General features: G+C 35.7%; 1 protein-coding gene across 1 annotated transcript in view; it reads right to left on the bottom strand.

The window, feature by feature from the left end:
• Window positions 1–15638, bottom strand: part of UCHL3 (ubiquitin C-terminal hydrolase L3) — a 41981-nt gene that overhangs the window by 15154 nt on the left and 11189 nt on the right. Inside the window, exons 4-6 of the mRNA XM_063392227.1 lie at window positions 13288–13444; window positions 12844–12929; window positions 11725–11772 (exon numbers count right to left, since the gene is read on the bottom strand). Coding sequence (XP_063248297.1) covers window positions 11725–11772; window positions 12844–12929; window positions 13288–13444 — 291 coding nt within the window. The remainder of the gene's footprint in view (window positions 1–11724; window positions 11773–12843; window positions 12930–13287; window positions 13445–15638) is intronic.

The raw sequence follows: 15638 nt of genomic DNA, 5'->3' as shown, positions 1-15638 counted from the left end.
TCCTTAAGGTATGTCCCAAATTATACATTCAATGGAATGACTCCAGTAGGGGCTGTGAAAACCAAGCATTAGATAGCTTCTCTAAAAAAAAAATATTTTCACTCTTATTAGTCAAAACAAGTCACTGTAGTGCCAGTCAAAACTATTTACTTTCTCTGTATTATTTATTACTTTTGAAGCAACTAATCTTAGTTCTCTTTTTTTTTTTCCCTATCTTGAGTGGGACAATGAATTGGTTCTTTCTGCTCCCATATTGCTGACCTTAAAGAAGGAAGATAGGGTTAGGAATGCTTCATGAAGAGGAAGCATCAAGTACAGTAGAAACTGTAGAGCTCAAAGACAATCATGGAATGTTACCAAGTCTCTTACCCTGTCCAGAGAACACAGTTTTCCACAGGTTTGTCACAATTTGGTTTTTCCCTTTAATTTCAAACATTCTGATCCATTCCCTACATCTCAGCAGCTCCTCATAAAAGAGGACAAAACTAGAAAACCTCCAATCCAAAAATGGAACTACATGAATAAAAAGGAATGAAGCAATGACAATGCTTCTGTGACAGAAAGGTTTAATGGCTATTAGAGTTTCTCTGTATTACTGACTGGGTTTTTTTCATATTCTTCACTTGAAGAACTAATCTAAAATGAGATGTTTTATGTTTAGATAATTTATCAGATAGCTTTAAAAACTATTTGTTCTCAGCTTGCTTAAGAAAATTTCAAAAGATGACTGATAAAAGACTGCTTCTAGAATTCCTCATAGTTCACAGACCTCCCAAGCAGGGAGGAACCTCTAAGATTAGAACCTGCTGGTAGGCAGAAATTTAACAGTTTTGCTGACTAGACTGTTCATGACAAAAGGCAAGAGACACTTGTATGTTTTACAGTTTTGTAAGCTGCTGCCATCATAACAGACAGGATTGCTAAGTCTTCCAAGAATCTGAATTAGACTATCTTTTTATTGAGAAACAGTTAAAAAAAATGAAACCAAAAACCTTGCTGAGAGTATGATACTCTGATGCATTCCATTGACTAGAAGCTGTTAAACTGTATACTTTTGCTCTGAAAAAAATCCTATTTTTTAGGACTCCTGTATAATTACTGTGAAACCATTTTAAGATTTGAACAATACCAAGTGTAAGAATTGTTTAACTGTACAGGGATGACCACAATATTGAAAGTTTTTTTTTTGCGAGCCTTTTTTTTTTAGTTTTGTTACCATTTTTACCACAAGTCCATGATTCTACCATTCTTCTTTATTGCACTTATTTGTCTTCTGGCCAATATTGCTAAAATAATGAGAAAATATTAAAAATACCCCTTGCCTGAGTGCAACAACACCAAGAAATACTTTAGGTTTTCAAAACTGAATTTATACCATAGAATGCCATTTAGGGCAACTCATATTTTAGTATTTCTAGTTAGTTTTTGTCCTGATTTTTACTTTCATTCATTGAATCTTTTTATCCTTTATTTCCTGTACTAGTGGATCCCCTAGTGAGATCAACTAAGAGAACGAGAAACTTCCTCTCCATGGAAAATATACTTTTGCATCTGTAAGAGTGAAATTTCAGCAGACGGTATACAGGAATTCTGGAAAAGCAAACTTAATACTGGATTGTGGCTAATTAACAAAGCTGTAATAATCAGAAATTTCTATGCATTGTTTTAATATTAAGCACAAATTAGGCTATGTGAACTGAAGTTGTTTTCAAATGAATATAAAAAAAATTACATGTCAATATGACTATGAAATGAATGTTAAATACACATCTCCAAATAAAGAATACAGTCATACATTTCACATTTAATTTAAAATACAGAAGACAAATCCTAACTTGAGACACTATTCAAACAAAATTTATTAACAGCTAGAAATTGCAGAAAAGAGAGAATTAGTCTAACTTCACCAGAAGAAAAGATCACAGGAGCATATTCCTGTGCTGAAAATTATAACAGGTCAAATATCTGAACTGGTAAAACAAAAGCCCTGAAGTAGAATTGAATGTTATTGTCACATAAACCAGTATGCACATCAAGTTTATTGTCTGAAATGCAAAAAAAAAAAAAAAAAAAAAAATTACAAAGAAGTTAAAAGCTTCATGGAGTAGATCCAGAAAATATTCATGCAATTACCATCTGCCCCAGTCCAAAAGTCACTCCTATATATAACTGTTACTAAAATCTAAGATCTAAAAGGAATCACATACAAAGTTGGTCCAGGCACCAAGAGCTATGCTTTTGCACATACCTAAAAGTGCCTAAGTTAGATAGTCCCAAGGAGCTCATGGCTTAATTCATACCCAAACCTGTCAGGTTCTAGACACAGGGATCTGTTTGCTCATCTTATTTGTGGAACCCAATCCAGCAAATTATTTCAGTCCACATGTAATGCACTGAAGACCTGACAGGACAAAGCAGCATCTGGTATTGCATGACCATTTCTAAAAAAAAGTACATATTACTGATTAACTTGCTAGTGGCTACAGAAATTCATCTATCTGGAAATTCAGGTTCAGAGCATCCTTGCAGTGGAAAGTTCAAGCCCATGCTACTCTTCCCTTTGGAAGCTTCCCTGCCTGTCAGCTCCCATCCTGTGCTGAGAAAGAGGCTTCTTTTCTTTACTCCATTTGGAGGTTGTGTCACTGTGTAGAAAGAAACGCTGGCTGCACCGGGACAGAGATGAAATGGGCTTTAACTGCATAACAACATGTCTGGAAACTTGGGAAACACAAGGAGATAGCATGCTTTCAGTCCTGTTCATTGTTTCATAGGTACAAGCCTGGGATCAGAGGCCATGGCACATATTCTGCATCTGCTCAGCTGCACTGTTCCATAAGTGTGCAGGGACTCCTCCCAGTATGCTGTTCACCATATAGATCCCCTACAGTAATCCCTGGAGCAGAGATGGGAGAAGGCTGAAGCAACAATAAAATGTACAACTTTTCCAGACAAGTGGGCAATGTAAGGGTTATTACAGCTTTAAGATTATTCTCAGAGAGGGTAGTAGCTATCAATTACTTTTACCCACCACCTTTTATAACTTTGCTTTTCTTAAATAATTGCTCATTATTGAATTAAACCCAATATTTTAAAGTGTCTGCATTGTAGTTAAAACTAAGTGTTCTTCTTCCTTAGTCATTATCATTACTGGGTTTTTTACATGCAAAGTAAATCTATGTATCACACTGTCTGAAAAAATCCTCTTCCTCCTTTTTCCTTCACAAGGGTTTTAAATTTCTCAACAGTATTTCAAGCCTATGGTGGCTGTGGTGAAATCTTGAGAGACATTAACTTCCTTCAAGTTTTTATAAAAAGATAAGCAGCCAGACAGAGGAGAGGAGTCTGACAAAAGAAGAATTCCACAGAGGCAGAAGATGCTTCATGAGCTCATCTCCAACAATACACCACAGAATTCACATGAACTAGAGACATTGTGTGTATTTCGACTGCAAGAAAAGCTTGTTGTAGATATTCCTTACATGCAACAAAAGCCTGAACAACATGCTAATTCTTAGGAAGTTAAAATCCATAAACTCCAGTCCTCACAGACCTATTTGCTTTGCCAACATTACAATTACCAACATCAATATGTATTGAAACTGAGATTACAGACCAAACTGGGCTACATCTGCTAGCAGATCAACATCTGCACCAGTCACTTGGGTTAGTCCTTCTGCAGCTATAAAAAAATATTTACAGTATTTGCCATGTAAGTTGAACAAGAATGGACAATATCCCAAGAGCATTACTTTGCTAGACATATGGGTAAAGAGAAGAAAAATGGTGAGATCAGAGCACCCCAAAAAAATCTTTCCAAAGTTAGTTGTAATTTATCTCTCCCTGAAGATATAAAATTAAGTTCTATGGTCTATGTTAGGCAAAAGTCAAGCTAGATTATCACAATGGTGACTTCTGTGATCAAAAAAAGTGGAATCACAAAAAAAAATTTCAAAGATGAGGGAGCTCTGCAAAATCTAAATTAACTAGATTTTTTTTATTAAATAGTTTTTCCTTCACAAGGTATTTTTTCTGAAATAAATTAAACAGCATTGTTGCACACCAAATCCTGTATTTTTGGAGTGCTTTCTTGAGCAAGGTCAGTTGATGCAACATCAGTTCTCTGTGAAGTTTTAGCCCACTGTCTAGCTTCAGCCATCTTGGTAAAATGTTCCAAGTGTTAAGAATTTTAAGTTCTTCTGATCTTCTCCTTCCGAATTAGTGGTTTGATAAAGAAAAAAAATAGAGAGCCAAATCATTTTCACTTCTGCCTAAGGGCAAGAGGTTGACTGTGAACTCAGCCATCACCTGTCACACATGCATACCCTGCTGCTTGCTGTCTCTTACAGATAGCGCAAGAACAGCACAGGAAGCATTATGGATTGGAGAGATGCAAAAAACCAAACAAACGAAAAAGAAAACCAAACAAACTTATGACAGTTGATTGGTAGAGATGTTGGGTGCAAAACTGTAGAAACGTTTTTTTACTTGTGTTATTTATTTCTCATAAACTTGTTATTTAAATCCATGGGTGGCTTTATGGGTGCGAATATCCTCTATATTTATGTTTCATCCTATGAATCAGAATTCCTTCATGCAGATTTTATGGTTAAGCATAAGATCCAGAATAACAATTCTACTGTATTAATACCTTATTAGCAATTTGCTCAGTATAGAAATCAGATTAATGCATGTCTCAAACACTAACACATTAGATAGCATGGCAATGCAATGAGTCACAGACTAACCAAGCACAATTTCCAAGACATTTCACATGAGTTTAGTAAGCTCCTTTCTTTACACTTTTACTTTGTAGACTGTAAAAGAAAAAAAGCCATAGCTAAAATTTTAGGCAACTTCACCACCTTTACAAGAGAGATTACATGTTTGTTCTCCAATGCCAAGTTAAAAATCATGTATGAAACAGTTACATAATTGATTTTATATTCTCTCAAGATGCAAATGTTTCTTTAGAAGACTATGGATTGTTCTGAAGAAACATCAAGGAATATGGGTAATTTAAGAAAAAAATCCTACCATATGCGCTTGGCAGGAGCAAAAGGGAAGCTCTTTATGTTTCTTTTCTAACAATAAATTGTTATGCCCCAGGGAACCAGAGATCTTTGAAAGTTCAAGTTTTATAGCAGTTGGGAACAGAGTGCATTGATTCTACTTAGCTCTTGCCAATGTTAACGACTGTTACTGTGATCAAAGTCTAACTTCGTGCATTCCAAGCAAGATTATAGTTCTCCAGGCACATGAAACAAGTTTATAGACTACAGTTTGCAGTTATGTTTTGAGTTAAAGAAGAAATCAAGCTGTGGTAGTGTTTTTAGAGGCTGACAACTTCAATCCACGTTTAAAAATATTCCTGATCATACTCGTGAACAAGAAGTGTATCTAAGTAAACATACTGATGTGCGCCAGTATTTAAGCTTTTTGTGAACATCTGAGACATGTTCTTATTTGTGATATTTGACTCTCTTGGTATAAATACCAGTTTTGATTTCTTCAAAGGCTGATTTTTTAATCAATATTTTTGATAAAGGTCTAATGAGGTGCAAGAACGTTATTTCCACTTGAAGTAGCAGCCCAGATGCTGCACCTCAGTCCATTCAATTCTGAGCCTCCTTTCGCTCAACACAGAGTTCTAGTAGCCAAAGCTGTCAGTTGGGAAAGAGATGTAGAAAGTGTACTAAAATAACCCAAACAGGAGAAGTTACAGAACAAAGGCAGTGTCTTCTCTGCCCTCCTTTAATAGTCGATATATTTTATTCTGCAGTTCTGTTTTCTTCTATCCTCCTCTTCTTAAACAACTAATCCTTAAAACTGTAGGTTAAACTTTGTTTAGATGGATATTCTCATCAGCCTCTGAGGAAGAGGAAGAAAAGACATGCATGTAAGAGCTCTTAATTGTCCCCTAAGAATTTAGCTCCAACATCAAAAGTTCTTATTACTCTCTAGCCAATATCCAGCATAGGTCTTACTACTCTCTAACCAATATCCAGCACAGGTATTTCACGTGGCCATATCACTCGTGTTTATTTGCTTGATTGAAACATTTTGCCAACTACAGCCATGCTGTAGTAACACAAACAAGTAAACTTCCCAAAGACCACAAATCACATTCTGCTAAGCAGTAATGCATAAATGTTGCTCAAACTCCCCTGTCCAAAACAATTTTTACCTCCATCACAAAAGTGGTTCCACATGCCACAAGTACCACATGACATCGTAAAAAGTTCACTCTATCACTTGTACTTTACATCAAAAACTGATATGGAAAGCCACTGAGAGCAGTTAGTGATACCTTGATGATGCAAAAACAGCCTGCTAATCACTTATAGCACAATTATTTGAGTATTTGCTGTTCACAAAAGCTGATCTAAGTCTCGTCTGTTAAACTTTCTTCTCTCTTCCCAGGAGTGTGCCTGTAACCCCTCTGTGCCAGCATTAGCTCCTACAAGCCTACAGGATCAGCTGTTTCAGGAAGCTGTTTGGGAAGCCCATGAAGATACTGTAGGAAACCTGCCAATCCAGAACGATTTTAACAGCCACAGATACACAAAGCTGATTAAAACTTCAGATACTATTACCAAAATAGCACTCAAACAGGAGTTCAAGCATGTCAAAGCCTTGAGAAATGCAGAAATTGAATATGAATTATTCTCCAGATCTAATTCCTTGCTTAGAGGCAAATTAGTCTTTTTAGAAGATTTCTGGGGCATAGCTTGCCATTTTCCTTACTGTAGAATTGAGCTGTAACGAAGCACAGTTGCAAAAGTACTGGATATAGATGTCACTAATATGAGAGCAGATCAAAAGTATCTTCTATTCATATTATTATAGTCACATATTAAAAAGGTCATTTATTTCAAGAATTGGTACAGATAATATTTTATACCTGGAATAACTTCCCTGAAATATCAAATTGTTTAATTGAACTAAACAATTTCTACTGGCTTATTTCTATACAAAGTGTGCCTTTGCATTTTCCTCCTCTCCTACCCTCCCAGGCAACTATATAGTAACTTTATATTACTAATGCAAATGAGGAGGTAGGATACAAAATAAGTTTCTTCCCCAACTTCAATTTCAAAATTTATTTACTCTGCAAAAGACTCTAGAGCTGGAAATCTACTTCATTTAGTAACACGTTTTCCTGTTTCCCAAAAATGTTCCCCTCAGATATTCTAATCTGTTACTTGCTAACAATTACAATTGTTTTGAAAGTAAAGAATACAAGATGCAATACAAACAAAAGGTAGATGTGAACCTCATCCTGATCACTGCTATAAATTGGTACTTTTCCTCTCTCAAATATTGCCATAACTTTGTTATTATTGTTCACTGTTGATTAGACAGCTAATGCAGATCCACAAACTGTCATTTTAATATTTTTGAAAGGGAGAGGGTGGTTTTGGTTTCTTGTAAGAGGGTATTAGAAATGTTAAGGTGTGTGGCAGTACAGGGTTTCAAAGCCTATGAACTGCTCAATGAGGTATCAGAAGAACAAGGGAAAAAAAGCCAAATGCAAAACAAAAGGAAAAACTCAAAGGCAGCTCAGCACAAAGCAATAAAATAAGGATCAGATTAAAAGTTCTGCAAAGAAACAGGTTCTATTTTCCACATCTTAAGACATCCTAGATATTATAAATAGAAGTGTAGGCTCAGCAGAAGACTCATGGAAGAATAAAGAGGATCTTGAGTGTCTGGCACCAATTCTGCCCTCAACAAGATCTGCAGTTCAGGAACTCTCACACAGAAAAGAGTACACTGGATCTATGAAGCTCTAAGGCAAAGACCCAGATTCTTTATTTTTCGGCAGCTTTGGATATGAAATACCTGTCATTTGAGAAGGTGTAAGCTTCATCACCATAAATTTCAACAGAAATACTGTTACAGGAATCTTACATTAACTGCCCTCATTATGGCACTTGAACACCAAACCAGAATCAAACCACCCTTGAGGCCAACAAGACACTTCTTCTGTGGAACCATTCCCAGATCTTACTGCTTGCTACCAAAGTAATTTTAAACAGACCTACATTTTTTTACACAGAAGTATCCATAAAAAGTACCCATAAGACTGTTTTAGCTATTCATTTGCTCTACTATAGCAATCAAGTGAGACAGAGAGCCACACAATCCAGAAGTATGAACAGAACCTGGTCCAAAACCTGACCTGAAGGATTAAGTGCAAATTTACAACTTTTTTAATTAGCACACTTGAAATGAATTATCAAAATGAAAACTGCTTAACAGTTCTTAAAAGAAAAAAACCCTCTTTTATTTTCAAGAAAAGTAGCTTCTGGGGGATTTTTTAATTAAACAAATTAATCACATCTATCAAACTTGGGAAAACTGTTAAAGCACCCATCAAGGCAGAACATTCTGTAGTTTTCAGCTTCAATCCACTTGCTCAGCAATTCATCCTCATGTTCAGCCAAACAGATCCTACAGTAGTGATACATCCCACAAGCAGACTGATCACTGTAAATTCCAGCAGTCACCATCTGGAATCTAGAAGCCCACCAGAAGTAATCCCTTGCCAAGCGTGGGGTTTTTTCCCACCCGAGAAGAACTCTTTAAACATATAAAATTTAGGAGAAAAAACATTACGATTACAGATTATACTAAGAAACAAATCCTACCCACCAGACAAGATGACAGAATACACAGATACTAGGAAGATGGCACTGCCTTATGCTCTTACTTCTGATTTTGACTTGTTTTATTTTGAGGTTTGAAATACTTATGTACATGAAACAGAAAAAAAGCAGCAAATGCATTAGCATATTGTAAAAACTAAGTAGTCACTGAGATTATAAGACAAATCTGCAGACATAGCAAGACTGTCAAGGGCAATCAACAAATAAAGACTTTACTCATAAGTATTAAAGACTGAATCCTCAAATATCTGAAATATCAGAACCTAGAAAAAAATAAAACCAAACCCACTAAACAGTATTATGAGAAGAGAACCTACCTGTACTCTGCTATTTTTAAACCTTCTGCAGCTCATGATTCCAGGAAATCTAACTTTATCTCAATTGTATGATGGTGTGTTTTGCATGGTGGAAGGGAACATCCTTCTTTCCTAAACAGATCAGTGGTATTGACTGCTATCCATCCCACTTTTGGAAGTCATTCTGTCTAACACAGATTAATTTAAGCATGACTTTCTAAAAATATGATGGACAGTAGTATTCAATACCTATCTAAGGGACAGAACTACCCACAGAGCAGGCATTTCTCATGAAGAACACAAGCCAAGTTAGTCATCCTCAGAAAAAGCAGGCCTGCATGTTTTCTTAACTTTTAAATCTGTAAGAGACCTAGGAAGGACTTTTTGTTCAAAAGAACTAATTATACAGCACCTACTATCATCAAGCAACTAAGTAAGCCACTTTACTCAAAGGAAAGATTTCTATGCAACATGCCTTGGCTGTTTGGACAGTTGATTGCATGGAGATCAAAAACCCCAGTCATAGAAAGGCAACCATATTCCTTTCCAGTGCTCTTAAAGGAACTTTAAATTCTCAGGAAAGTAATTGTAACAAGTAACAGATATGCAGGAGGAATAGGATTCTCTTCTTTCTTTCTTTCTTACCCAAAAGGTGCTAGAAATCCTCAACTTACCCCACAGGATAAGTCAAAAACCCCTATGACCTGCATATGCAGCACCTGCAAGATCCTGCTGTTTATCAGTCCCTTCAAACACTACATGGAAAGTACACAGTGACATTTAAAATGTACCCATGGAAGGAAGAAGAGATTAACTCACTTCAACTCTCAGTTACACTTCTCAGCATATTCATGTTTCATATTTTGTTTCACTTAAGAAGAATTTTACTTTAAAGTAAAGCAAGTCCTCCGGTACCAATGAATGTGGAGGCCTTGCTGCCTTGTTCAACTATCAGCTGGTAGGACAGGATTTCCAGGCAATTTGATGTTCCAGTAACAAAACTTGTTTGTTTCTTCCCTCCTTGGTTGATGGATGAGAACTATTCTGAAAAATGATCCCGGGAAATGTATTCAGTCTTTGTACTATTTCAACTTTTGAAACAAAAAGACAGGAAAAAGTTATTTCACTTTTTCAGTCTAAGGAATATCCATATTGAATTGCTTACAGACAGAGTTATACAAAATGGAATAATTAATAACTGGCAAGGAAACTAGCTATTCAATATCTGTGTTTAGGCATGGTTGCTAAGACAATCTAGTAATTTTTTATTATGTGAAGATGAAGAAAAGTCTTCATGTTTCCATGCAATTATCAATCTTTTGTATTGTGGTTATCTTGATCAGGAAACAAATTAATTAGTGGAAGTTCAAGAAGTTAACTGTCCATTATTAGGAGATTCCATCATCACTTAGGTGCTTCCTGAATCTTCATGAAGACTCTCAAAACACACAGCCCTTGCATTTTTCTTTCCCAATCATTCCATAATACTTGCCAGAAGAACGCAAAGACAGATTGCGTTCTTACATGAACCTCACAGTACATTAAAATAACTAAAGAAGTTTCTCTTTCACAAGGATCTTAGGAAAAGATTCAGTCTCCAGCAATTTGTTGGAATAATCACTCTTTCTGACCTGGCCAAGAATATCTAGAAATGGACTCATTTGAAAAAAAAAAAAAACAGACCAGATTTTTAGGTCTCTTACTTAGAAAAGAAAAAAATACAAATTTGTTGTGCTGCTTCTTGAAATATAGAACCTCAACTAATTTAGGGAACGAGGAAAGAAGAGAGAGTGGTGTGGTTTTTTTAAAGAAAATACCGCCAAGGAAGTTGAGTATCAATAACAGAAATAGTTAAACCCATTCTCATCATTTCCATTTCCAGACAGGGCAATGGGGAACAGAAAGGACTACTTTGCTTTCTCCTACATTGTATAGAAGACACTGCACAAAAAAAAAAAAAGGAAACGTCACCCACGGCATTTAAAAAGGAGAGAATGGATGAATCAGTGGAGCCACGGCCAAATATATAATTGTTTCTCTTAAAGTCAAACAAAGTAGTCTAGGAACATTTCAATCAGTTTTTTTGTGGAACAGATACTGAAATCTGAACGAGAAGATGAAAAACTGACTTAGTATGACTGAAGCAGAAAAATGTTGAACGTTCAAGTTTATGATTATTTCAGGGTTTTTTTTTTTTGTCAACTTTCAGGTTGTTTTTTCCATATAATACAATCTGTTGGGGCATAAATGCTTATAAATGTATATATGAGTAAGAATTTATCTGAATTTGTATTGTATACAAACAGCACACACACAACTGCAAACCAACTGTTAGACTAATTCTTTTCCTGGATTGTAACTTTTCAAACTCTCATAAAATGTTCATTACACTTGTATGGTTACTATGCATGTTACAGCCTTACCTACAAATGTGCAACATCAAACCCTCAAGTTTCTGTTACTGTCTGTTTTACTCTGAAATGAAGTTTAGAAAGATCTTTCATGTTCAATAAGAGCTGAAGAAACCTAATGCAAACAACCCCCACCACCAAAACCCACAAACAAACAAACAAAGCCCCCAAGCTTCAAGCTTGGTTTTCCTCGCAGCAATGCCACTTAATTTTGGACTAACGACACAATACTGAAAACCAAGCAATAATCTCAATTTCACTGTAAACCTTTAATATATGATTGCTTTCATGACAATTATATGCAACTCAAAGTAGATATAAACGAAGACTTTTTAAAAAAATGGATACCTCAGTCTGACCTTCATGGGCACTGGATTCATGAGTGACACGAATGGCCTAAAATTAAAATACATTTCAATCAGACCTTTAATGAGAGATTTTCAGTGTTGTAAGAACCATTTTTGCACTTCATTTTATCAATTGCATAGATGTAACTATTTTTGTTCAGAAAGATAAACAAATAATCTCCACCTCCAAGAATCTCAGAAGACCACTACTTGAGTTTCATTAACAGTCAATTCAGGGCAAATATCTGAGAGTTTGTAATAACACTTTTACACACAGAAAACACAACGAGCATTTTTTTATCTATCATTTTGAGCAGAAAAAGTAATTTAGTTAGAAGCTCTGATCAGTCATTTTGTGTCCGACGTTTCCATACAAAATGTCGAAAATCTCTGCTGTTTCTGTTTGTTACTACTTCCTTTAGCCAGATGTTAACACTCATACTCCTGAGGGCCTCACAATATGCAAAAAGTGAACTCTGACTTAAAAATCATCAAGATTTTCATTTTGAGAAAGGACCATCATTACCACCAGGAGCAACAGCACTGTTCTCCATCCACCACTGGCCAGATGTTTCTGCCACATCCTTTCAAACACACTAATGATGTGGCTAAACACATTATCAGCTAGCTCATCTCATGGTTTAGGATGGTAGGGGAAGGAGATCCTATTTCAGCCAAATCAGCCCTTTGTGTGCCTCAACTGCTAAAGACATGGAGATATGACTAGAAGGCACAAATTAAAAGAGGCAGTAAAAGGAGTATCCTTTCAGCAACAGCCCCAGATCAGCTTAAATTGACCATTAAACTACATCCTGAACGCACAAAAAAAAGATTATACACACATTTCTCATGCATTTCAAAGTAATTTTAAACTAAGCCAGGGAATTAATATGGATGAGAACATTGACAAAATCCATTCTGCTGACTGAGCTATGGGCAGGCAGGAATGCTCTAAAATACCAAAGCAGAGTTTCCTTTGTAGCAACTGTCTGATCACAAGCTCACTGTAAAATCAGATTTGTTTAGCTGCTTCACCAAGTCAACCCCCAAGGACAGTACCTGCTCATGCAAGTAATTCTTAACATCATTTTAAATAAAAGCAAAAACACATGATACTAACTTCATAAGTTTCTAGGTATTTGGCCCTCTCTTCAGGAGTCATAGATAATGAATCTTCTAGGAACTTTTTCAGTGAAGAATTAGTTTCTTAAAAAAAAAAATTAAAAATACATAATTAGTGTCACATTTATTCCAACTTTATTCACAGCTTACAGAATCCAACAAAAGATCTGAAGATAGAATTGCACTGTATTTTTAAGATGCAGAAGGCTTACTGCAAAGTTAACTGCTGCCTGCTGTACTCTACAATGTTTCAAGTGCTTTAGTTCATAAATTAGTCTAAAATATTAACTTTGTGATTATAGGTAAAAATGCACTCCTTTAGCCTTTATGAATGGTTATATTTAGAGAAAATAGTACGAAACACACCCCTCCCTCCACAGCTTCCCACAGTTGAGGAAAAAAAGGGAAAAACCAACAAAAATCAAACCCAAAAAAATCTTACCAAAGTTCATTTTATCTCTGTTGTTTGCAATAGCATGAATTAGCCCAATTGTTCCACAAGCATTGTTAATGGTCTGCTTCATGAAATACACTGATGATTTGACATCTTGTCCCTTAGCTTTTATTCTCTCTTCTTCTTCTGTTCTGAAGGTTTCATACTAGAAGGAAAGTTAAAGACATTTCACAAATAGTACAATTAGCTACATTATTCAAGACAAAACAATTTACAAAACACAACAGCTAATTATTACTGACATTTGAAATGTTTAACACATGGTCCAACAAGTGTAGGTGAACTTACCTGAACGGCTCAATACTGTTTCTTAACCCAATGGCTTCACACTTGAAACACCATTTTGAATATGTGTTATCTAACATAACTTCAAAAATTTTCAAAGTATTTCTTTGATCTGGGCTCATCTCACCATCTCTCTCCAAAGCAACTAAAGGCTTTTTAAAGACAGAGGTGTCAAAGGGCTATCAAGAAAACTGTAATACTTCAGGTGACGAATCACCATGAAGTATTCTTTTAAAATTGCACTGTTACATTTCATTTATCCCAGGTGTATAGAATAAGATCTATATAACACTCAAGGCACCAAAACAGGTCCTTCTAAAGCCATATTCATAAAGCAAACTTATTTTCTGTAGCAAAAAGAGAATTTGCTTTGACTGAACAAACTAAAGTACTTGTTTTATAAAGCTCATATTTGACTAAAATCTGTTACACTGTGTAGCACTGTGTTGGTTTTGTGTGTGTTTTTTATTTTGTTGTTGCTGACTGCAATTTGTTGGTTCTTTTGGGGGGGGTATTGTGGTTTTTTGACAGGATTTGTTTGAGGGTTTTGTTTATTTTCTTTCTTTAAATTTTAATTTCAAAGAGAAAAAGCAAAAAATAAATCCACAAATGTTTCAGACAATGCTCCTTCCTTTGCGTCTTTACTAGGTATTTTTGCAGAAAAAAAAAAAAGAATTCTGAAGTAGACAGGCTTTTCAAACAAGTATGATGAAAGTCAAGTATGAATGCATAATTTTTGCAAGGAACTCTTCCTGCAAATTCCTGAGAAATTTCCTTTGGGCTGTCTGTACTGTCAGTGACAAACAAAACTAAAAAACTTTTCCAGCATCATATTCTACATTTGCAGGTTGTCTCAATGTTCTGAAAAGGCTAAGTAATAGCAAGAGCATTATAAAACATTTTAATTTGGTTTATTTACAAGCTAACAAAAATAGCCTTGAAATAAAAATTTCATGGAGTTTAACTGGACAAAAAGTTCAGACTAGAGAGATGAACCATACAGCTGCCATTCATTCCCTCCCAACCAAAATAAAATCCACAGCTGATATAGATGCTGAGATATAAATGCTGAGAATACCAAAAACACAATTTTGAGCAAGGGTTAACCAGATCACCTCACGAGGTTCCTCCTAACCAAAGCTATATCCCATAGTTTATATTCATTTGGATCTATTCATTCATTAGGCCCAGAATGGCCAACACTCACAATATTAACTTTGTCTACAACCTACTATGCAGACTAAGAAAGCCATTTAAAATGGACAACATTAAAATGGACAACAATCCTAAAATTATCTGTGTGCTAACAAGAGCAGCTTGCCCTAAAAGCAAGTTCAAGGAAAGTGATATAGAGGAACCACAAAACAACTGAACTTCCAGACAGAACAGACAGACGTGTGAGAAAAGTGTTTACAAAGGCACATTCATAAATGTAGACACAGCCAGGAAGCAAATAAATCATAAATTAAATAAAAGTGTAATTTGAGGTCATCAAAAGGCCATTTTGAAAGGGAGGCTGAGGAGGGAAAAACTACTCTAGAAATACAAAATAATTTTCAAGGGTCTTGTGGAGTTCACACTGACCAACAAAAGCTTCAGAACATTGGGACCTCCCATGAAACACTCATCCCCCACACAGCCAGACTAAATAGCTGATAGAAACACTTGTGTCCTTATGTTTCAGAAGGATTACCATGCTGAACACTTGGCTGGTTCTCAGATTTGACTGATTGATGCAACAGAGCAACAAAACTCTTGTTTCGCTGGTTTTGTTTGTATTTGTATTGCTCATGTATTTGTATTGTTCATGTATTTCTTTAGGATGAAATCAGACACACCTGGAACAAGAGCAAGGTTGTTCTTGCCCATGGGATAATGCTCCCATAGCATGATCCAAAATATGGTTTGCACAAGCAGGGAGTCAAAAGAAAAGTGACAGTCACAAAAGGTGCTCAGACCTGTAGCTCAAACAGCCAGGCAGAAATGACAGCACACAGAAAACAATGCCTCAAAGGTGACAGAAAGGACATTTCCTGAAGATAGGAGAGTTGAAA

Source organism: Prinia subflava, chromosome 3, assembly GCF_021018805.1.
Source record: "Prinia subflava isolate CZ2003 ecotype Zambia chromosome 3, Cam_Psub_1.2, whole genome shotgun sequence".
Taxonomy (NCBI): Eukaryota; Metazoa; Chordata; class Aves; order Passeriformes; family Cisticolidae; genus Prinia; species Prinia subflava.
Note: the sequence above shows the minus strand (reverse complement) of the source record. Positions and strands in the feature narration are given on the sequence as shown.